This window comes from Natator depressus, chromosome 7 (genome assembly GCF_965152275.1).
Source record: "Natator depressus isolate rNatDep1 chromosome 7, rNatDep2.hap1, whole genome shotgun sequence".
Lineage (NCBI taxonomy): Eukaryota > Metazoa > Chordata > Testudines > Cheloniidae > Natator > Natator depressus.
The window spans coordinates 42,519,600-42,544,307 of record NC_134240.1 but is presented as its reverse complement, the minus strand read 5'-3'; the positions used below and the strand labels follow the sequence as shown (position 1 = coordinate 42,544,307).

Sequence of the window (24,708 nt, the reverse complement as noted above, 5' to 3'; positions counted from 1 at the left end):
CAAGGGCAGGGAGGCCACTGGGTAAAGGAAGTGGGAGCGAGGACTCAGATCCTTTCGCTAGCCCACTTCACCGGGGTAGTGCAGAAGCCAGGAAAGTTCCCCACAATAGCGGGACTATTCCCCTGCTTACAATAGCAACATTCTCTTCTGTAATCAGCCAAAAACCACTGAACTTAGATTCTGTCTTTTTCATTCATTGGTTATGTCTTATTGCTTTAAATATTATTGTTAGAAATATTATTTGGATCTTATGAAGTATTACAAAACTTTTTGTTCAGCAAGTCTCAGCACCCAATGCTCAAGTAAACAATTCTGTGTATTTGTATTTTAATAGTAGTTACCACTGTCTTTTAGTGGTGAAAAAGATCCCTGTCTGAATTTTCCAGTGCAGGGACCAAAGCAACCAGCACCTATTGAGTTTTCCAATGTATTTTTTTTCCCTTTTTGTTTAAACATCACATTTTGGATAGGATGCCTTTGGCTGATTGTATAGTGATAACTATCAATAGACAGTTTTGTTCGTAAACCTTTTAACTCAGAGATGGCCTTTGTGTTTTGGATATGTTGGCTCCTCAGTTTTGGCATCAGGGACAAAAAAAAATCACCATGCTAGCCCTTCCCCAAAATACGCAGACTGCCTCTGCTTATAACTCCTAATATATGGCCACCTACATACAACCATCAACCACACTTATCGCATGTGTGTACAACTCTCAACCTTAGGCTGTAAAAACATTGGATGTTAAAAGGGCAGCACAAGTAGATCAGGCAGGAATGGGGAAACCATGTATATTAAGGCAGATATGATTAAAACCAGCCAAATCTCTCTACAATGAGCAGATGTCACCTCTAATTTGGCAGAAGACCAGGTGTGTCTATTTTTCCTGAATTCACCAGAGGCTGTCGGTGTCCTATCAATATAACTTCAAGATTAAGTTACATTAAGTACTGTATAGGGATTCATACTTTAATAAGGCCATAAGGAACAATTGTGATCCAGTCTGATCTCCTGCTGAACACAGGCCATAGTACTTCCCTGCATTAATTCCTGTTTGAACTGGAGAATGTCTTTTAGAAAAACATCCAATCTTGATTTTAAATTTGCAGCGATGGACAGTCCACCAATAGTCTTGGTAAGTAGTCCTCATTGTTAAAAATTTTCACCTTATTTCTAGTTGGAATTTGTCTAGCTTCAACTTCCAGCCATAGGATCTTGTCATACCTTTGTCTGCTAGATTGAAGAGCCCTTTATTATCAAATTTCTGTTCCACGTGCAGGTACTTATAGACTGTAATCAAGTCATTCCTTAGCTGTCTCTGTGTGAAGCTAAATAGATTGAGCTCCTTGAGTCTATCACTCAAGGTATGTTTTCTAATCCTTTAAGTATTCTTGTGCTCTTTCTCTGAACCTTTCCCAATAAATCAACATCCTTCTTGAACTATGGACACCAGACCTGGACACAGTATTCCAGCAGTGGTTGCACCAATGCCACATCCACAGGTGAAATAACCTTCCTACTCCTTTATATATTCAAGGATTGCATTAGCAAGGCCACAGTGTTGCACTGGGAGCTCATGTTCTGCTGATTATCCACCATGATCTCCAAATCCTTTTCACAGCCACTGCTTTCACCCATCCTGTAAGCATGGCCTACAGTTTTTGTTCCTTGATGTATGACCTTACATTTGGCTTTATTAAAACACATATTGTTTGCTTATGCCCAGCTTATCAAGAGATCCAGACCTCTCTGTGTCGCACCTCTCTGTATCAGGAGACTGCTCTTTTCATCGTTTATCACTCCCCCAATCTTTACATCATCTGGAAACTTTATCAGTGATGATTTTATGTTTTCTTCCAGGTCACTAATAAAAATGTTCAGGAGCGTAGGGCCAAGGACTCATCCCTGCAGGACCCCATTAGAAACACACCCACTTGATGATGGTTCCCCATTTACAATTCCATTTTGAGACCTATCAGCAAACTCGTTTTTAATCAATTATAATGTGGGCCTTGCTGATTTTGGATCATTCTAGTTTCTTAATCAAAATATTGTGTTGTAACAAACTTGCAATCTTATAAAAAATCAAGTTAATTTGACAAGATCTGTTTTTCATAAAAATATGTTAACCGCATACATTTTATCACCCTCCTTTAATTCTTTATTAATTAAGCCCCATGTTCATCATTTTTTGCCCAGCACAACATCAGGCTGACAGACCTTTAATTACTCGGTTTGTCTTGTTTAAATATTGGCACAGCGTGAGCTTTTCCCCAGTACTCTGGAACTTCACCAGTGTTCCAAGACATTGAAAAACAACATTAACAATCCGGAGAGCTCCTCGGAAAGCTCTTTTAAAGCTCTCTGTTGCAAGCTATCCTGACATGCTGATTTTAAAGTGTCTAGCTTTAGTAGCTGCTGTTTAATATCCTCTTGAGTTAGTGCTGGAATGGAAAGTGTTTCATCACTTGATATGCATACATCATCTGTGTTTTTCCACAGGTACAGAACAAATATAATTATTGACCACTTCTGATTTTTCTGCATTTTTGACAATTTTCCAATTTTCCAATAGGCAGCGTGACCTTCTTTCTTGACTGTGGGTTTGTGGCTTTTGAGACAGCTAGTAATCTAGTAAAATGTTCTAAAAGAGACCTCAATTATCATTCACATTTTTCTGTTTAAATTCTCTCTCTCCATTGATTTGGCTCATAATTGTTTTCAGCTTTGTGAAAATGGTCCCTTTAAAGCACCAAGTATGTATATTACTGGCTTAGATGTTATTCTATTTGCACATAACAAATGTAATCAAGTCATGATCACTTTTATCTAATTTACCATGTATTTTGAGTTCTGTGATAAGTTCCTCTTTATTTGTCAAGATGAGATCGAATATAAAATTCCCCTGAGTTGGATGCAACACTTTGAGTTAGTATCAACTCATGTGAGTGCAGATTAAAGTTCGGTCCAATGCCAACCCATCCATAGTCAAGTAATAACAATATTTTTATGTGTTGCAATGGAGAGGTTATAGCCTAAAGTCCAGTAGAGGACAGTACTACACACACACGCATGCACCAGAGAGTACTTTACAGACTATCAGTAGATGATACTCTGTAAAAATGAGTTTCCTATAAAAATTAGTATTTCTTTGCATTTTCTAGTGGGCTGTTGGTTGTATATGTCTAACAGCTTATTTAAAATAAAGTCTATTGGGTCTTTTTTATGCAGTTCTTAACCTGAATAGAAAGACTCACTCTGAATTAAATATATATATATATATAGGTAAAAAGCACATGCAATTGATCTATTTACAAGAGTTTTTCTGCAACAACATTTAAAAATACATGTAAAACAATACCACATGTTCCATTATCAGTCTGTTTTATACATAGGTATCTAATGTTACTACACTGGTTCTTGTTTGATTAGTGCTATTCCATTCATTCTACACTCTCATTTTCTAAACCATGAAGTGATGTAAAGTAGAATATAGACCTGCATGTTTATCATGCATTTGGCTTCTGTGGCATTGTTCACCTGAGTTAATAAGGGCCCCATGAGCCAGTAGTTTCCCTTAAATACTGACTTTAGAGGGAAAGCATTCTAGGATAAAGAAAAATGATCAAGCCTGATCATCTATAACAAAAAAATATTTATTGTATTCAGGATTCCTAAAGCCATTGAGTGACAAAATAATTTATTTAAATTCTAACCTGAGTCTATTCTAAAAGGAATAAGTTGCTTGCCTTTAGAAGATTAATAAGCAAAGACATTGCTGCTATAATTGTAGCATATATAGTATATAATTCAGAATCTGAGTTAGGCATATGCAATAATATATAGGGAGATCTAGAGCTGCTTTGAGTTTCTATCTAGATTTAGTCCCTCATTCTTAGAGTCAGTAGGGAATAGGAAATTGCAGAGGGGAAGGGATGAGCAGGGAAGGGTATGTGCTGAACACTATAGGATGAGGAATGGTATTAATGGAACTCAGGGGCTATCTTCCAACTCCCCAAAGATAGTGATGATTACACAATGCATGTGTACAGGAAAGGGAGGTTCCAAAACAGGAGAACAATGGCGGCCTTCATGAAGGTGCATGTTGATGCCAGGCACCCTCCCCTAACTACTCAGACCCCAGATTACAAGGCCCAAGTTGCTCCATTCACTTATGCCCCTGATCTGTGTGGAGTTGTGCCAATCTTTAGCGCCACTTGACAGCTATGGGGGATGGAAATAAAGCACTGAAACTGAGAGGGGTGGGGTGGGGGCAAAAAAAAAAAAAAAGGGAAGGGAAGGGGAGATTCAGGACTCTCATGCCTGGCCTACTATCACTATGATTAAAAATGAATTATATGCACACAGTCAGGCAGAATTTGTCCCACATAAAGAGGAATAAAATGATCCAAGTCCATTTCCACTGGAACGCAGAGCAAATCAGTGATGGTCAAAGATGTGTGTGGGAGGGAAGCGGGGTGGTGGACAGGAGGGTTCCTTGTCATTTTATTTAGGAAGAATTTAAGTGCTGGTGAAAGGTGGCAGATTGAAAGCCTGAAGTGTTCTATTTATCCACAGAAGTTATAGGGTACAAGTGTCAGCACAAGTGTACGATTTCCTATGCTGTCCTTCAAATGTTCCAAAGCTCTGATTTGAATGGACCATTTCAAGAGAGGAGAGAATTGTTCAGTTTCCATGGCCCATTTAGTCCTTTGGCCCTTCTCCTGAGATTGACATGCTTTAGTGGATTTCATGATGTGGGTACATGTCTACTGGGAACTGAAGCAACTCGTATCACGTCAACCAACAGTTATCTGATAGTAACAAGCTTTGACCACTACCAACACACAAAGCGATTTTAACTGTATACATTTTTATACTTAGTTACCGTTTTTCCAGTAATTGTTGGATGGTTAGATAGGCCCAAAGCCTCTCAATGTAATCACCAAATATGTATTCCTGGTCGTGGAGAGCTTTAGCCGTTTCTTCAATATCTACTTGTTCAGTAAATGTCACATCATTGTTTGCCTGTTAGAAATTGAGAATCTGCTGTTTACAAAAATGTAAATGATCTCACCACCGCGTAAAGGTATTTCAATTAGGGATGCATTTTTTACATACAGAAATGCAGCAACTAACAAATGGTCTCTAATAACTTTCAATTAATTACACTGATGTGATACAGTCAGATAAAGAAATTAGTCTGTAATTGTGAAAAATAATACAAGAAATTTTGGTGGGGCTTTGGGTACCTCTGCTTGGACACATGCCATGCTCTGACACTAACATACATATTCTGGGACACCTCTGTATTTTTATTAACCCCTGTTCAATTACAGTAGCAGCCAAGTGCACCTCAGTGTTACCACATTTGGTAATACAAGGGTAATGCAGCAATAATACACTTAATTTAGATCAAATATGAAACAATGGGGTTACTGAGATATTTAACTGGATACTCAGACTTCCTTTTCAATCAATGGCATGCAAGAGCATGAAGATTTAATCTCCTTTTCGCTAATTCATAGTAGCTCATTCATACTGGGATGCTTTTGAGTTATCACTTCCCAAAAGTACTGAAACACTAAACTACCACTATGGGATGTTTGGTGAGAGCTAGAACTCATCTATCAGATCAAATAACATTGATTTATTTTTCAGTGAGGAAGTGATGGCACTGGCAATCCACCACATGTAGAGAGACATAAATCAGTGTAACAGGAGCCATTTGATAGACTGTCTACCATTGTGCCAGCTGGTAAACATTTCAAAAGAAAAAAATGTCATTTACTTTCAAAGAGACTTAAACTTTTAGATAAGTTAGGTATTTTTGCAAGTTTACCCATTAACTGTATGTTGGATGTCAAACTTATTTTTTTAGTGGTGATTATGCAACCACTATCCATAAGTAGGACCACTGAAATATGTCACACACATTCCATTTATAGAGTGGGGATGTAGAGTCTTCTTATTTGTTTTTATGTTTTCTGCAAGATTTTTCTGGCATGACTCAAGCCTTGACATTTTATAAAACAGGCTTAAAATAAACACCCAGCAGAACCAATACTTACACCTTGAGCTTTCACATCAGCAGTAAAGCTGTTGAGGTCATTGTCTATAATACGTCCAGCCACCACGATTTCAGAGCCATCATAATAATGATTGAAATTGTTCTGAGTTAATTCAGATGTTGCATTGATAGGGTAGTGGAGTTGCACTGCTCGAAGCATGGGATTGGCCACTTCATCATAAAAACTCTGTAAGGGGAAAAAAGGGATCAAATCCAAATAAATAAAAGTGTCCGTACTATCTGGTACCGCACAGGCATTCAGATTTTGCCTAACAAAGGGCTGCATTAGGAGCTAGCCAAGAGTCTGAAAGCTATACCTAATTTGCTCTCTTTTATTCTGTGGAGGTATAGCCTGCAGAAAGAAATTGTCCCAGCATACAAATTTCCATTTTGAATCGATTGGCCAGGCTGCTTATATGAATTCAAAAACTGCATGTTGAAAATGTTACATTAGAAGGCAGTGTGTTCTAGTGGATAGAGAACCAGACCAGGAGTCCCAAAATCTGTGACCCTCTCTAATCCATGTAGCTTCTGTACCTCAGTTTCCCTGTTTTGGATAATGAAGATAAATAAGGCTTACCCCTTTGTAAAGCACTTGGAGATCTATATATGAAGAATGTTTTATTGTTTTTTTTTTTACTACTTTCCACAGCCACATCTCCCTATCAAAGATGAGCACTATAGTGTAGTGTGCATATCTGATGTGGGCAACAATCTGGCTACCTCTTTACTACCAGACAGTTCCCATTAACCTCCTCCCTCCCCCCCCCCCCGCTCAATTAACAAGTGTAAATCTTTAGTTTAGTTTAGTAAATCCAGTTTAAACCCCCTTTAATTAAGTAAATGGAGACTGAGTTCCTAAAATTGAACTTCTGAAAAATAAAATTGGATGTGGTGCATAAATTAATTTATCAATCCTTCAATGATAGTGTACATAACGAGTAAGACTATATTTTAGTCACAGATATTTTTAGTAAAAGTCATGGACAGGTCACGGGCAATAAACAAAAATTCATGGTCCATGACCTGTCCATGACTTTTACTATATACCCCTAACTAAAACTTGGGATGGGGGGCGGTCCGGAGGCACCGCGGGTGTTGGGGGAGGGGTGGCCCAGAACCCCTGCAGGTGCTGGTTGGGAAGTGTGTGGTGAAGCATGACTTGAGACCCCTGCTAGTTTTGGGGCAGGGGAGCAGGCAGTGGCACGCAGCCTGAGACCCCCGCTGGTGCTGTGGGAGGGTTGGTGAGGCTGGCAGGCTCCCTACCCAACTCTGACCAGCCCGTCTCTGCAGCTCCTAGGAGCTCTGCGCACAGCTCCCGCCACAAGTGCCAGCTCCACAACTCCCATTGGCTGGGAACCGCAGCCAATGGGAGCTGTGGGGGTGGTGCCTGTGCGTGCGGAGCCCCCTGTCCCCTCCACATAGGAGCTGCGGGGACCTGCCTGTGGGAGCTGGGGAGCCCCCCCCCCGAGGTAAGTGCCGCCCCACACCCTAATCCCCTGCCTTAGCCCTGAGCCCCCTCCCACACACCCAAACTGTTACCAATAATGAGTGGTAACAAATGCATACAGCGTGCCTGACTTATTTATTTATTGGCACCAAATCTCAGTCTCTTCAAACCTGTACAGCCACTTGAACGTTGGCTAAAGGACTGAAGTCACATTCGGTGGCAGAAAGATGATTATTTCAACTGCAGAAAAATGGTTCATATCACCAGGCGTTCATAAGATCAATGTACCTAAAACTGGAGTTCAACTGTAAATTCTTTATATGGGTAAAACACATAGATCAAGTAGGAGGTGTGATTGCTTCATAGTTAGGGAGTTATTATACTGACAATTGCTAAGTGCATTAATATCTCTCACTGAATTTAATGAGAGTTGATCAGTACTTTCATGTTATTCTCAGCACTTTATAGTATTGGGCTATAATGTTCTCTATCACGCTCAGGATACTGAACCAAGAAGATAATACAATGTTGCGTTATAAAAAAAATGATCTGTCCATGGGATTAGGGAGACAAGGCGGGTGGGGAAATACCTTTTATAGGACCAACATCTGTTGGAGAGAAAGACAAGCTTTGGATTAAATGTCTCATTCTTTTACAGTGAACATGACTTTGGATGGTGAACATTTAACAAAGGGAACTCCCCTTTCTCTTCTGCCTTCATCCACATGTATTACATACTTTTTATTTTAATAAGGGGAATAAGACTCCACCAGGTCCCCTTCAATTCACACTCTGAGTTAACAGACCTATGCTTCAAAAATTGTCAGAAGTCTTCCTAGGCACTAAAAGGAAGTAGCAGAAGGTATTTGGCTAGGAAAATACAACTGTACAGCTCAATGCAAAATCACTGTGGCCAGCCAGTGAGAGTTTAAAACTAGTGGTGAAAACCCGTATCTATAATCCTCCACCCATAAGACACAAACTTCTCCTCATGATGCACTGCTGAGCTGTGTTTTTAATGGCCGAGCACCCTGAAGAGACTCGGTGGGTAATAAACCAGGCCTGGTGATGGGTGCAGTTTAACATCCTAAACAAAATGGAATTCAACACCACTTCTGAATAACCAGAAAAAATATTTTTAGTCTTATTTCTTATGCTCAAGTTTTAAAACTCATTCTTAGAAGTTTCCCCACTATATATTTGTTTGATACCATTAACAAAGCATGTCTTTGTTTACTAATATCACTTGTTAGCTATGCTGGAAAAAGTACATCATCAAAGTACATTAGGTAATTCTAATATCTGTAAGAGTTGGTGGCTAGGGTGATTATATTTCTTCCTACCTGTAGCTGCAAGGCTGAATCAGAATCCTCATAGATACGGCGAGTCAATCCATTGTTCTCCAGTGCCATCTTCTCTAAAAAATTATAATCCATATCATAGCCAAAGGCAAGGTTATATAAGGAATATCTTCCTTGAATGGCATTTTTCACATTCTCTTGAATTTTTCCCTGGTTCAATTCTCCTGCATTAAAGCACAGAAAGCAATTAAATTTTATGGAGAAGAGTCTTTCCCTTTAAAGAGCACGTTTAGAAAAATACTATTATGTGGTTAAAATACATGCACAAAAAAATTAGCATAGATAAAGTACAAGCCTAGAGAGGAGAGATATTACAGGTAAGTCCCAACTGCAGTTGCTATGGTTCTGGCTTTATTTTTTGATTGGTTCAATTTTTTCTGATTTTAACTTGGAAACCAGTTAAAGTTGCTAATTAAAATAAAGACAATTAAAAATGAGAGATACCATAATGTTTTAAACCTTCCAGAAATAGTCTCAAGGTTCAACCAGATAGACAAACTTCAGCAGAATAGGAGTGAATAGCTGCCCTAAATAATTTTTATGGTCACTGTATGGGTTCTTTGCTTTCTGGTCACTCCTTAGGAGTGGCACCCGACTGATCACAGGGATGCAGTTACAGATGCTCCAACCAACGGTGGGATGCCCACAGGCAGCATAACTATGAACACTCACCACTAGTGGGATTCCCATCAGTCAGCATTATAACTGTAGAGGAGCTTCTCTCAGGCAAAACCTTCTCTTTGTGAGCTTCATTCATCATTTCAACTGTTCTTATTAAAGCATCATTTATATTTGTCGCTGCAAAAGACATGACCACAGAAAACAGAACAAGAGTAAGTACAAGTGTATAAGTGTTCCACTATGCGTCAGTCCAGAATGTTTCAAGCCTACCAACAGCCTACAGGCCTCTCTAGGAGTGAAGGATACTGTTGACTGCTTCTATTCACAGCCATGTGACAGTAGCACAGACAGAAAAATTATGCAGAGTGGTTTTATATTAGCACGGGGTGCTGTGGCCCTCAGCAACTTCAGATCAAACGAGGGAGCAATCAGGTTACTCCTGCAATTGCTTTCTTCATGTTTACTGCGCATGTCTTTGAAAGGTAAGCTCCTAACAGGAAACCAATATGTGCAGTAGCATTGAGGTTTATCATACGACTGTGCTAATGGTTGTAGCCATTTCAATTTGGCTCATTGTATAATTTTAATCATGCTAAATACTTAGCTTTTTACAAACCCCTTAGAACATTTGAACAATGCTGTAGATCCCTCTTTGTTCCATCCTGTTGGCTGGGATCCCTTCTGCCACCATTACATGCTGCAGTCATTCACCTAACACCAGCTCAGCCCAATCCTCCTACTCCTTTCTGCTCATGACTCACTCACAAGCCCTCTGTGGCTCCAGACCCTATTCCCATGCCCAATCTTTGGCCAGATTCTTTCTTACCACCTTCCTCAGACCCAGAGATCCCTTCCTGTTCTCTTCTGCTGGAGTCAATTGTCCACCAGCAAATACATCTTCCATTTCCTTTTATTCATATTCATTGTTTGCCAAAGAGTGACACCAATTTTTTGTTATGTGAAAATATGGTTTCATCATGCCCCTATTTGAGATCCTTGGAGGAAAGATGTAAGTGCAAAGTATTTATTATGAAATTTTTTTTAGAGAAAGATATGTTAAAATTTAGTGATATTTACATCCTGTGGCTTTTATGGATTGAACAAACTTCTGTGCTTCCTTCAAATTCTCTAAGGTAGCCTTGACTAAGTATTCCTTCCAGGGTATTATCCTGTTATTAAACAAGATAAAGTTGAAGTGGTCATTCTCTTTGACATCATCCAATATTTTGAGCAGTGCTTCCTTTGTCTAGAACAAATAATAATCACTGTTAAGAGAAACAAATGAGAACATGAAATCTGAAGCGTGTTCATATTTTATTATTGAGACAGCTCATAACAACCCCTATACTTAAATTACCTGATGCTTTCCATAATAAGATATTCTTGCAATCTTTTTTTGAGATGCTCTACTGCCTCCATTGTTTGCCACAGAACTTTGCAATTTGGCAGGGAAACAGTGTTCAGGCTAGAGAGATGCCTTTCACTGGTCTCATGACATTCCATTTAGGTATCTTAAGGCATGTCTTCACTACAGAGTTAACCCGGGCTCTTACCTCAGTATTACCCCATATTCCCCCGACACCCTCCCATCCATATACAAAGACCTCTCACCCAAGTTTCATGGTGCTTTAAACCTGGGCTAGCTGGCCCGGCTGGGGTATAGGTTAGAGTCTGGATGCCGCTTTCACTCATCCTCACTTTGCAGTGAGGATGCAGGCTAAACCACTTGAGTGCTAATAATCCTCCAATACCTTCCCACAATTCCCTCCATGTGCTCAGGACAGACAAGTTTTTGCACAATTCACTGGGAAAGAATCATAGAGCGGCTCAGCTTCCTGCAGCACAAAGAACGATGGGGCATATCTCCAGCAGTCCTAGCGACAGACAAGGGGTAGTGCAGTACCAGTGAGGACCCAGTAGCTCAGGTACGGTTTTGCAGCCTGTGGCTGCTCAGACATGGATTAGGTTAACCCAGATGCTGCTCATGTGGGCTAAGCTAGCTCTGCAGTGAAGATGTACCCTTAATTATAAACTGTTGAAAATAGTCATTTCCCTTCTCTCAATTGCAATCCTCATGAAAATTTTGGCAGCCTGCCAAAATAATATCTGACCATTATAAAAAGGTGGGCCCATGGTTCCCACACTGTACAAGAAACTCTGCAAACTGCCAGAGCAGCTGTAGCAGAGGTGGTGGTAGGGGGAGAAGACAGGGGGATGAGGGGGGAAGAGCTTGACCAGGTTCCTCTTCTCCCAACCATATTCTCTCCAGACCCAGCAAATGGCCCTAGCAGTCCATCCGCCAACTCTTTGGGCACCATATGGGGCAGGAGTTCCCCAAACTACAGGGGGTTGGGGAAGAAAAGAAAGGACTGAGCTGGTCTCCCCACCTCAGCCACCCATCCAGATCCAGAACATGGTCCCAGCAGCCTATTCCCTGCTTATGGGATCACAGCATTCTGCGGCTGCCAGCTAAAACAGTTAGTCTCCTAGTTCATGTGGTATAAATTTGTGCTGCAATGCTGCAGATTCAGTGTTCAAACCCTGATGATTATGCATAGGGGGACATTACAGATTAACTTAATCAGATTTGTTTTTACTGTTTTTCTTTACAAAATCTAGAAAATTACATTTAAAAATCTGTGCTAGTTAGGTTGCAAAGTCCAACGTTCTGAAGCTAGGAAATGCTAAATTTACCATGGTTTGTGCAGCCTTAATTCTGCCCCATTGTGCATATGCATTATGATCTAGTCTTTAATGGCATGATCACAGACTGCTTTTCCATCTGACCCCTTATTAATTCAGTGCACAGAATGAACACACGAGAGGGTAAGAGTAGGAATTATGTTGCACAGGGACCATAAACTAGCATTTCCCATCATATACTTGATTTTGCAAACTAAATAATGTTTTTGTAATATAATTTTTGTATGTAATAATATTTATAAAAATTGCCACAAAAGAGACATATACATACCCACATACACAGCACAGAAACTGGTCTACCTGTTAGAAGCAAACATCACTGTGTAACAATTAGAGCTGGATGAGAAATAGTTTTCCCATCCCGAGAACATTTTTGAGATTTAGAAAAATTTTCCTGTTCCAAATTGTGACAGAAAGTCAAAATCTCAAATGTTCACAAACCAATAAGCTGAGAAAAAAAACCTTTGGTTTCGGCCAGTCAAAATGTTTAATATCTATAATGTCAAAATGTTCCAACTTAAAAAGGCCAATCAAAATCATTTTAATTATTTATTTTTACTATAAATTAACTGAAATTTTGAACCAAAAAAGAAGCCTCACGTTTCAAAAACAGGAAGTTTTGACAATTTCAAAACATTTCCAAGTTTTTTTCAGAATAGGAAATTTGTCGAGACCAACCTTTTCCTGTGGAAAGTTGCAGGTTACATGAATAAGCAGTTTACAATGAAAAACATTTTGCTGAAAAATTCCCAACCAGTTCTAGCACTAGCCTGGTATTACAATGTATGTATTTATTTCAGTTTTTACACATGTGCTAGGAGTGTTCATTCCCTGCTCTGAATGCCTCTTGCAATAATGACAAACACATCCAACCATGACACTGAACTGCTCAACTCCAGTGCCTGCAACAATAATTCATTCCCAACATGAGTCCACTATATTACAACTCCCAGATGATCAAACACCTTATCTTATGTTCTTTCTAGCTCCTTCCCAAATGCCTCAGCAAAATAAGGCAAACCTTACACTATATCCAGAATGTTAGCATGGGCCTAAAGAGGAATTCAGACAGAAAGATATAAAATGGCTAAAACTGGAAAAGAATATCCATGCAGTTCAGGCTTGCAGAGCATAGACATGAATGCAGTCAGCATGCCTGTACCACAGCCCAATTCAGTTTGTTGCCAAAGTTCTGATCCCAGACCACAGTTATGAAATGGCTGAGGGCTGGAAAGTATTAATTACGGAGTTAATCCTAGATTGGAAGAGCATTCTGGGTAAAGATATAAGGAGCACATAAAATGCCTCTTTTCATTTCAGAATTCTTCTGTCAACGCAGGTGATTTTTAAAACTGGAGTAGAATTTACACCCATCTGTGCAACCTCAGCTAGTGTTTTGTCGTGTTAGGATTTATTACCATGATACAGTTGCTTAGCCAACTGGAGGTGAAGCAGAGTATAATAGAACAACCTAAGCCAACAGTTGCGTGCTGGACGCTAAAAGAGCTTTATGGCATTTTGAGTGATAGTGAAGTACTTACTGGTTGTTTATGAATGAGGTTGGGAAACGTGCCTGTAAGGGCTGGGCGGGAAGATACCAGCGAAAGGAGGACACTCAGGCCTAAGAATAGTAAACTATGCTTTATTGAAGGAAGAACTTATGCTCCAATCTGCGCGGGGAGCCCCTAGGATATGCGGAGGGGCTGCAGGGGACAGCTGACTAGGCAGGACTCCACCGTGGGGAGTCCTCTGTGGCGCTATATTCTCCGCTCTTATCTCGGGGTTACATGGGGTCAACAGCCAGTTACATTCTTACATGTATGATTTATGCTTATTACATAAACTGACTGGTTTACAGGCAAAAATATGCTGAGCTATGCTACAATATCTTTTGGCAGGGTCTGTCAGACAAAGTTCATTGAAACTGCCTGCATCCTCTGCTTACATCCAGTCACGTACTCAGTCCACCACTTAGCTCCTCGCCAATCTTCCGCAACCTTGCCCCTACAGGAAAGAACATCTGCAAGCAGTCCTCACAGATAACTCTTAAGTAATAAAAATAAACTCTGCAACTTTGTTTGAAATTGATTAATCCTGCTTATTTTATTTAAAGAAAATGTGCTGTGCCAAGGAGCATCCTTTTTTATGCTCAAGTTTCTAGTAAGTTACCTGTTCCATTTTTTGACCCAACATTGATTGACTAATGTCTATTACAAAAATCACATTCTTGGGCACCCTGGGGAGATTCGCAGGTGCAAAAAAATGCACAAAGTATCCACTGATAATCTGAAAAACAAAGAACATGATGCACATGAGAACATGCAGCCTGTGTATATCACCTGCTCAAAATGTAGGAGCTGACCCGAAAAGACTTAAACATGTAATTAACATTACACATGTGAACTCAATAGGACTCTCATGTGTGAAAAGTTAGTGTGTGAAAATCTTTGCAGGATTAGGGCTTTAAAACCCTTCCCTTCCCCAAATCACCATTGAATTTACCTGTAAATTGCCTGGAGAGTCTCTTTTCACATCATATTTTATAGTAAAATCTCCATCCAAGAAAGATGTCAAGCAGTTCTCACAGGTTCGCTGTTGATCAATAGTTGGCTTGAAAGACACATGGCCCTGAAAAGCAGTAGGTTAGAATTCAAAATTTTATAAAATTACAGGAAAAAAAAAGTTAAATATATTTTTCTACCACATAATTTCCTAAAATATATCCAACTACCGTATCCAGTAAGATATGTAAATACTGAATATTTGTCATAATCATCATATATACTGTTAAGGAAAAGTTAGCACATGTGACTCCATTTTGGTTTGGGGCCCACCATTGTTTAAATGCCAGCACATCATACACCAGGAGGAGTGATCCTTAGATACTGAATCCCTGTGAAAATCCTCCTCCTTGTCTCCAGCCTGCCTTGACTCCCAGTATCTGTTTTTTGTCAGTCTCTAACTCCCTGTCTCTTGGCCTTGATGTGAGGCCTCCCATCCTAATAATAAAGGTTACTGATGCATGGCTTTAGGACCATGCTGTGTAATTAACATACTGGTATAGCACGAGGAATGCACCAAGCAGGGATAGGTGGTAGATAAGACAAGGGTTTGTTTATTGGCTAAGGTTTCCGATGCACGAGGGCAACATGCTTTGCTAAAAAGTATATAACCTTTGTATAATCTGTATTCAGGGTCCCCTCCTGGCTAGCAGGGGGGCACCACGCTCGAGCGTAATAAACTTAGTGTCTTTTGGGAACTCTGCAGTTGTGGACTTTGTTTATGTGCCTCAGCCTAGATTCGAACTGTGCGTGACCTATCAGGTATAATTCGCAGCATTGATGTGCGTGTCCTACCAGGTGTAATTCGTAGCATTTGTGTGCGTATCCTATCAGGTATAATTCGCAGCATTTGTGTGCGTGTCCTACCAGGTGTAATTCGTAGCATTTGTGTGCGTGTCCTACAAGGTATAATTCGCAGCAGTTGTGTGCGTGTCCTACCAGGTGTAATTCGTAACAATACTTGCCTTCTTCTTTGTAATTTATTCAATGCAGACGCAGCACGACTCATCACTTTAAGACTTAGACATGACTGCAATTTATTACTGCAATACAATACTCTAGGCTTGTAATGTACAGATAAGTTTTCACGGGCTACCAATAATAAAAGCAAGAGAGCCACCTCTCCAAAACAGTAATCCACCAAAAGATATGCCACATATCCCATCCTCCTACCTAGACATCCTGTGTTTGGATCACTGTATCATGCTTGTCTCCACTACAAGGCAACAACTTCAAATGTATCTTGGGAAAAACACAGTTTTGAGGTATTGTGATGTATAAAAATTAGGTTGCATCCCCCTAAATAATTTGTGAAATCTTCTTCTAGTCCTCCTTGTCTTCCATGTTTCAGAAGCCACCAGAACCTTCCGGCAGCAGCAATGTATATATGTCGTGAGGGCTTGAGTGTTATATGCACTTAATAGACATGGTTATTTGGACCCCACCATGCCTCTGTGCTTCCTTCAGATTATGTATGTTGTGTAAAGAGCAAAGGACACAACAGATGTATAGTTTGATTTTTCTTGCATATAGTCAAGGCTAGTCTCATGCTTTGAATGGCTTCAGACAAGACTTGCAACTTTCTGGTGTGTGTGTGTGTCCATATTTGTGTGTAAGTAAATCAGGCTATCAATTGCTTCCTCTCAATTCCTTGCTCAAGGGAGTAGGTCAGGCTGACCTAAAAGATGCAAACCTGTGCAGGGCCCTAAGCAGTCATTGGATTGCTTGTTTTGCTTCTGGCCAGACTGGTACAGATGCAAAAAGCAAAAGTACTTTTAGAGCAAATGAATCCAGAGGAGAAGCCAGTGATAACTCATCAGTTAGGTTCTGCATTTCTAGGGATGGCATCGGAGTTTATTATTCTCATGAAAAAAGTGCAGCGTCTCAACCAGGTTAACACCATGTATTCTTCATTAAGGTGAGTAATAGTTATACCTTTTTTCCAGAGAAAGATTTTTCAATGGTCTGAGTCAAGTCATTGTTGATAAATGATCCAAGTGCTTCTAGCTCACTGATACCTTCTGGCTCAAAGATGTTTGCCTCAATCTGAAATATTTTGTGAAAACAATTAGTAGGCCAGACATTGGAGGGTGGAGTCACAGAGCAGGTGGTGTGTAAAGGATGTTCAGCACGAGAAACTCTGTGGTCAGACCAGGGGAGTTTGTAAGGGGGCAAAGTCAGGATGATGGTGGAGCCCGTGAGCAGAGCTTTCAGGAGCTGAGTGGGCTGTCTGGGCACTGCAGCTGCTTATGCCAGTCCCAATAACGGCCTTTGAGGCAGCTATTTAGTGCAGTGGTCCCCAAACTGTGGGGTGTGCCCCACTAGAGGGGCATGGCAGGGCCCGGGCCAGACCCCACACAAGGGTAGGGAGGGAGTGCCACCTGACCGGGACTCCTGGCCCCTGCTCCTGGCCCTTGGCTTGGGGGCATGGCCACATTCCATTCCTGGTAAGGGGGGGGTGTGAGAGGAAAAATTTTGGCACCACTGATTTAGTGCTTATGCAGCTGTCAAACCGCAACTCCTCCTCAAAGCAGCGTCTACACCTCTGTGCCCAACTACCATATATATGTACAGATATATAGATATGTGTCAGCTAGAGCAGTGGAGAGAGGGCATCTGGGGAAAGCCTCTTCCACTCTCCCGTTCTAAAAGAAGACTTGAGGAGGGCTGGGTCCCTTCTCAGTTAACTGATGGTCAGGGATATTTTTTGGGTTGCATGGCCCACACAGAAAACTCTTGGCTAACAGGCCAAGAATAAGAAGGGACAGCATCTTTCCCATCCCAACTTCACCAGCAACTGGACCAGGACAGAAATACAACCCATAGCTGATTCAATGCAGCTTCAATCCACTGACAAAAACAGACTCCAACGAGAGACTGCTGAATTGGAATTAATTTGCAAACTGGATACAATTAACTTAGGCTTGAATAGAGACTGGGAGTGGATGGGTCATTACACAAAGTAAAACGATTTCCCCATGTTTATTCCCCCCCCGCCCCCCCCCCCCGTTCCTCAGACGTTCTTATCAACTGCTGGAAATGGCCCATCTTGATTATCACTACAAAAGGTCCCCCCGCTCTCCTGGTGGTAATAGCTCACCTTAAGTGATCACTCTCCTTACAGCGTGTATGGTAACACCCATTGTTTCATGTTCTCTATGTATATAAATCTCCCCACTGTATTTTCCACAGCATACATCCGATGAAGTGAGCTGTAGCTCACAAAAGCTTATGCTCAAATAAATTGGTTAGTCTCTAAGGTGCCACAAGCCCTCCTTTTCTTTTTGCGAATACAGACTAACACGGTTGCTACTCTAAAATCCACTGAGTGTTAATGAACAAGCATTTTCTATTAAAGAGATAGATATTAATAGATACTTGGACTTCTGTCAAGGATCAGAGATACCTGCAAATATTGTGGCTGCAATTATTGATTTTAAAATATATGATAATTCATGTGCAAATTAAGCCTGGTATCATGCCCCTGTGAATTGACAGCATGGTTCTGGATGTTGTAATGGTTGGGTGCAATTGCTGTGGAATCATCAGCATAAAGTGTGGCCATCCCAGTTGTCAGTATAAATCAAACTTAAGCAAACACAGCATGCTGTATAATCACTGGGGCCAGCCACAGGAGGGAACCTTGATCACATGCATGATCAAGTGCATTACAATAACTTCCTGTTTATATTGTTTTGCAACAGCTGTGGAAAAAAATGAACAGAAAGCCTTTAATAAAGGCTGTTCAGACAACTGAAACATTGGTTATCTGTTCTTGTACTCATGGTAAATGGATTTATCTCCTGGAGCACACAGCTTAAGATATAAATATACACTTAGCTGGCATTACCTAGGAGCAGTGCCCTTCTTCGCCCACTATTTCTGCTAGAGTTTTTAACTGCTCTGTATAAATGCTGCTGAATATAAATGAAATCCCAGAGCAATTTACCTGAAATTGTTTGACTAGCTGTTTCGGTTTTACTTTAATCAACATCTCATATTTTCCCAAGTGCCGTTTCAAGAGCTCCTCATAGGTGAGCTCAAAAGTGACTTTGCTGGCTGCTGCAATGTTGACTGAAACAGTGAACTTTTCAGTTTTTCTCCCAGAGGCCCTGGAAATGTTAAGCAATATAACTACAAATCAGAAAAACACCAATATAACAAACCGCTGGATGCTTTTTCTTATCAATAAGAAATTGCTGTCACACAACAACCATTAAATCTTTTCCCTGGTTTCACTTGTTTTAAGAATCAATATAAATGTAATGCTCTTATAGTTTTTAACATGCCTAAAACTACAGTTTCAATTCTGATCTACACAGCAGTAGGTATTTTGACTAGACATTCCTTGAAAGTAACTTGGATTTGCCAGCTAATTAAGAGAGATTTCATAGTGTGAACTAGAAAGCACTGAGAATTTGGAGCTTCATCCTAATAGGTGCATTGCAGTCAGTAGGGGTTGAGGGTGCTCAGCATCTCACAGGATCCAGCAGTTAGAGGCTTCACCCTAGGACAGTGGTTCTCAACCTTGCCAGACTATGTACCCCTTTCAGGAGTCAGATTTGTCTTGTGCATCCCCAAGTTTCACCTCACTTAAAACATACTTGCTTATAAAATCAGACATAAAAATACAAAAAAGTGTCTCAGCACGCTATTATTGACAAAGTGCTCACTTTTTCATTTTGTCTGTATGAAATTTTAGTTTGTACTGACTTTGCTAGTGATTTTTACGTAGCCTGTTGTAAAACTAGGCAAATATCTAGATGAGTTAATGTACCGCCAGAAGACCTCTGTGTATCTCCAGGGGTACACATACCCCTGGTTGAGAACCATTGCCCTAGGATATTGATTTGAATTTGGCTCAAGTGGGTGGTAGTAACCAAAAGTCCATTTTGAAATCAATAGCTCTTTGGTGCTCTGTGTAAAGGGGGCGGTTGCATTAGCCTAGTTGTTAGTGGACACATGTCCATGTCACAAAAACTCACACTAGATTTAGCGGCCTCTTTTCAGGCATCAAGGATTAAATAATTATGGAAACTGAGCTACCTCGACAAGATATAAACTGGTCATTTAGACTTGAAATTAGATGAAGGTTTCTAACCATCAGAGGAGTCAAGTTTTGGAATAGCCTTCCAAGGGAAGCAGTGGGGGCAAAAGATCAATCTGGCTTTAAGATTAAACTCGATAAGTTTATGGAGGAGATGGTATGATGGGATAACATGATTTTGGTAATTAATTGATCTTTAAATATTCATGGTAAATAGGCCCAATGGCCTGTGATGGGATGTTAGATGGGGTGGGATCTGAGTTACTACAGAAAATTCTTTCCTGGGAATCTGGCTGGTGAATCTTGCCCATATGCTCAGGGTTTAGCTGATCGCCATATTTGGGGTCGGGAAAGAATTTTCCTCCAGGGCAGATTGGAAGAGGCCCTGGAGGTTTTTCGCCTTCCTCTGTAGCATGGGGCACGGGTCACTTGTTGGAGGAGTCTCTGCTCCTTGAAGTCTTTAAACCACGATTTGAGGACATCAATAGCTCAGACATAGGTGAGAGGTTTTTCGCAGGAGTGGGTGGATGAGATTCTGTGGCCTGCGTTGTGCAGGAGGTCAGACTAGATGATCATAATGGTCCCTTCTGACCTTAGTATCTATGAATCTAAGAGGTGGTTGCTTCATGACAGAGTTGAAACATCGATGGAACAATGTGGAGAAGCTTTCACTGATGCTGCCCTATGTCACACCCACTCTGTGTCTAGATAGGGAAACCAGAGAATCTTCTTAACGTTAGACTCTGTTGCTGTATGTCAGTCTGTATGACTTAAATATATGGTGAAAAGCTATGAGGTTCTTGGAGAGCAGCAAACTACTTCTCCAGCAGTGACAGGTACCAGTCACATCACTTAAAGCACTACACGAAGGTACTCAGGCTTTGCCTTCACTGCAGAAATAGATGATAATATAAGAACGGCCACATTGGGTCAGACCAATGGTCCATCTAGTGCAGTATCCAGTTTTCTGACAGTGGTCAAGGTGCTTCAGAGGAAATGAACAGAACAGGCAATCATCAAGTGATCCATTCCCTGTCTTACACTCCCAGCTTCTGGCAAACAGATGCTAGGGACACTCAGAGTATAGGATTGCATCCCTGAGCAGCCACTGGTGGACCTATCCTCCAGGAACTTATCTAGTTCTTTTTTTGAACCCGGTTATAGTTTTGGCCTTAACATCCTCTGGCAACGAATTCCACAGGTTGACTGTGCATTGTGTGAAGAAGTACTTCCTTTTGTTTTAAACCTGCTGCCTATTCATTTCGTTGGAGACCCTGAGTTCTTGTGTTATGTGAAGGAGTAAATAACACTTCCCTATTCATTTTCTCCACACCAGTCAAGATTTTATAGACCTCTGTCATACCTTCCCTTGGTCGTCTCTTTTCCAGGCTGAAAAGTTGCAGGCTTTTAAATCTCTCCTCACACAGAAGCTGTTCCATACCCCTAATCATTTTTGCTTCCCTTCTCTGTACCTTTTCAAATATATCTTTTTTGAGATGGGGCATGCAGATCTTCATGCAGTATTCAAGATGTGGGCGTACCACGGATTTATATAGCGGTATTATGATATTTTTCTGTCTTATTATCTATCCCTTTCCTAATGGTTCCTAACATTCTGTTTGCTTTTTTGACTGCCGCTGAACATTGAGTGGATGTTTTCAGAGAACTATCCATAATGACTCCAAGTTTTATTCCTTCGTGGTAACAGCTAATTTAGACCCTATGATTTTATATGTATATTTGGGTTATGTTTTCCAATGTGCATTACTTTGCATTTATCAACATTGAATTTCATCTGCCATTTTGTTGCCCAGTCACCCAGTTTTGTGAGAAACGTTTGTAACTCTTCGCAGTCTGCTTTGGATTTAACTATCTTGAGTAGTTTTGTATCATCTGCAAATTTTGCCACCTCACTGTTTACCCCTTTTTCCAGATCATTTATGAATATATTGAAAAGGACTGGGCCCAATACAGAACCCTGGGGGACACCACTATTTACCTCTCTCCATGCTGAAAACTGACCATTTATTTCTACTCTTTTTTCCCCTATATTTTAACCAGTTACTGATCCATGAGAGGACCTTTCCTCTTGTCCCATTACAGTTTACTTTGGTTAAGAGCCTTTGGTGAGGGACCTTGCCAAAGGGTTTCTAAAAGTCTAAGCACACTATATCCACTGGATCACCCTTGTCCACATGCTTGTTGACTCCCTCAAAGAATTCTAATAGATTGGTTCTAATTCTAATAGTTGTGTTTTTACATAGCGATAGCTGTTTTGATGTAAAAACCTAGTGAAGACAAGGCACAGGTCTTTTTTACCTTGATGTAACTCATCAAGGTCAACCCCAGACAGGAAGATATAAGATTGACCTAGCTAGTTGAGGTCAGGTATATCCTTCCCCTCACCTGGGGTTGACCTCAACTACCTACAGCAAGGTAAATACTACCAGTGCCTTGTCTCCACTAGGATTTTTAAACCAAGATAGCTATCTCAAGTTACCTGTCTCGTTGTAAATAAACACCTCTTTTTGCAATGAATATATAGCTTCAGACAACACAGAGATGCATGTGGTATAAGACCTGAAGAGGATAGAATACCAATTCCCAAAATGAGTTAGGAATGACAATTAAATTGCCAAAGCACAGAGGACAAAGTTTAAATCCAACCACTGAATGACTGAAATTAGATTAAATTTGATCTCTTAACACCATTTCACACAATTATACATCCAACAGTCAAATAAATGCCACGTGGTATTTAAAAACATTCATCTTGTCAAATAGGCACTAACATACCATGGTGGTGTTCTCAGTATAAATGCCTATATTAGATTCAACAGATCAATGCGAATCAAATATGTTATTCAATTCACATCTCCCTATGAGGCAGGAAAATATTAGTGGTGTGATGAGGCACAATTAGTGTTTGTCAAGTTTGGCACTTTGCTGAAGTCCCCAGGTGAAAGGAAATGCAGAATTAATTACAAGATTAATCCCATACCAGGGTGAATTAAAAAAATGGTTTCTTCTCTGAGTGATTGTCCACACAGATTCCACTCTTGGGTGTGCATGTGTCCCATGCATGTGAGATCAGATTTTTTTGGAATAGCAATGCTCACTGGGCAGCACCTGCCCTCACCCCCCACCAGAGGGCATACAGGCCGGTGCAGGCCCAACCATCCCTCCATTCCTTCTTACTGTTTATGGCAGCAAGACAGAAATCCTGTAGTGTTCACTTACTCTGCCTACCATACAATCTCTTGTTTGGCTAGTTAATAGTAATTAATATATTTAGGTAGTTATTAGTTTTTTGTTTATGCCATTGGCAATCCCCTTTCCCCCCTAAAATTTAGAATAGGTTTGGGGATACCCTTGGTGCTAGGACTCATAGGGATTTAAAACATGCCTCCTCTTGCAAGGCTGCTATCCTGCTCAATGCTGGGCATTCTACTACTTCTGCCTTGGCCAAGGATACATCCCTGACAAATTATCGATCTGCCATTCCTTCTCTAAGAGAATGCAGCAAGAGAGGAAGATCCAGCTCCAGCCCTGTCTTGTTGAGTACTTGATGAGGGCCTCTTCAGAGTCTGAGGCAAAAGATCCCTGTCAAGGTTCCTCCCCCACTCTGAACTCTAGGGTACAGATGTGGGGACCTGCATGAAAAACCTCCTAAGCTTATCTTTACCAGCTTAGGTCAAAACTTCCCCAAGGTACAAAATATTCCACCCTTTTGTCCTTGGATTGGCCGCTACCACCACCAAACAAATACTGGTTACTGGGGAAGAGCTGTTTGGACACGTCTTTCCCCCCAAAATACTTCCCAAAAACCTTGCACCCTACTTCCTGGACAAGGTTTGGTAAAAAACCTCACCAATTTGCATAGGTGACCACAGACCCAAACCCCTGGATCTGAGAACAATGAAAAAGCATTCAGTTTTCTTACAAGAAGACTTTTAATAAAAATAGAATTAGAAATAAGAAATCCCCCCTGTAAAATCAGGATGGTAAATACCTTACAGGGTAATTAGATTCAAAACATAGAGAACCCCTCTAGGCAAAAACCTTAAGTTACAAAAAAGATAGACAGACAGAAATAGTTATTCTATTCAGCACAATTCTTTTCTCAGCCATTTAAAGAAATCATAATCTAACACATACCTAGCTAGATTACTTACTAAAAGTTCTAAGGCTTCATTCCTGGTCTATCCCCGGCAAAGACAAAATGTAGACAGACACACAAACCCTTTGTTTCTCTCCCTCCTACCAGCTTTTGAAAGTATCTTGTCTCCTCATTGGTCATTTTGGTCAGGTGCCAGCGAAGTTACCTTTAGCTTCTTAACCCTTTACAGGTGAGAGGAGATTTCCTCTGGCCAGGAGGGATTTTAAAGGGGTTTACCCTTCCCTTTCTATTTATGACACGCCCCCCCAAATCTCAGCTAGGGTGAAACACTGGCTGGGATTTCTTCCTGGAGCTCTAGGAAAACAGAGTTAATAAGACACATGCATCTCTAAATATGCTACCAAGTACATAAAGACTAACAATATTTTCCACATCTCAAGGACGATTTTAACCAGTTGAGTCTGGGAAACTTTCACGTGAGAGTGCATCAGCCACTTTGTTAGAAGCTCCTGAGATGTGTTGGATGTCGAAATCAAAATCTTGGAGAGCTAAACTCCACCGAAGAAGTTTTTTGTTATTTTCTTTGACGGTGTGAAGCCACTTCAGTGCAGCATGGTCGGTTTGCAGGTGGAAACGCCGTCCCCAAACATATGGGCGTAGCTTTTCCAGAGCGTAGACAATGGCGTAACATTCTTTTTCAGTGATTGACCAGTTGCTTTCCCTCTCAGACAGTTTTTTGCTGAGGAACACTACAGGGTGGAATTCTTGATCAGGTCC

The 24,708-nt window shown here is 40.7% G+C and overlaps 1 protein-coding gene across 1 annotated transcript in view; it reads right to left on the bottom strand.

The window, feature by feature from the left end:
• The window catches only part of LOC141990707 (inter-alpha-trypsin inhibitor heavy chain H3-like), a 62,552-nt gene that overhangs the window by 15,541 nt on the left and 22,303 nt on the right, over positions 1-24,708 (bottom strand). The window contains exons 5-13 of the mRNA XM_074958236.1: positions 18,714-18,876; positions 16,700-16,810; positions 14,706-14,831; positions 14,373-14,489; positions 10,578-10,746; positions 9,552-9,677; positions 8,862-9,043; positions 6,070-6,255; positions 4,887-5,026 (exon numbers count right to left, since the gene is read on the bottom strand). Coding sequence (XP_074814337.1) covers positions 4,887-5,026; positions 6,070-6,255; positions 8,862-9,043; positions 9,552-9,677; positions 10,578-10,746; positions 14,373-14,489; positions 14,706-14,831; positions 16,700-16,810; positions 18,714-18,876 — 1,320 coding nt within the window. The remainder of the gene's footprint in view (positions 1-4,886; positions 5,027-6,069; positions 6,256-8,861; positions 9,044-9,551; positions 9,678-10,577; positions 10,747-14,372; positions 14,490-14,705; positions 14,832-16,699; positions 16,811-18,713; positions 18,877-24,708) is intronic.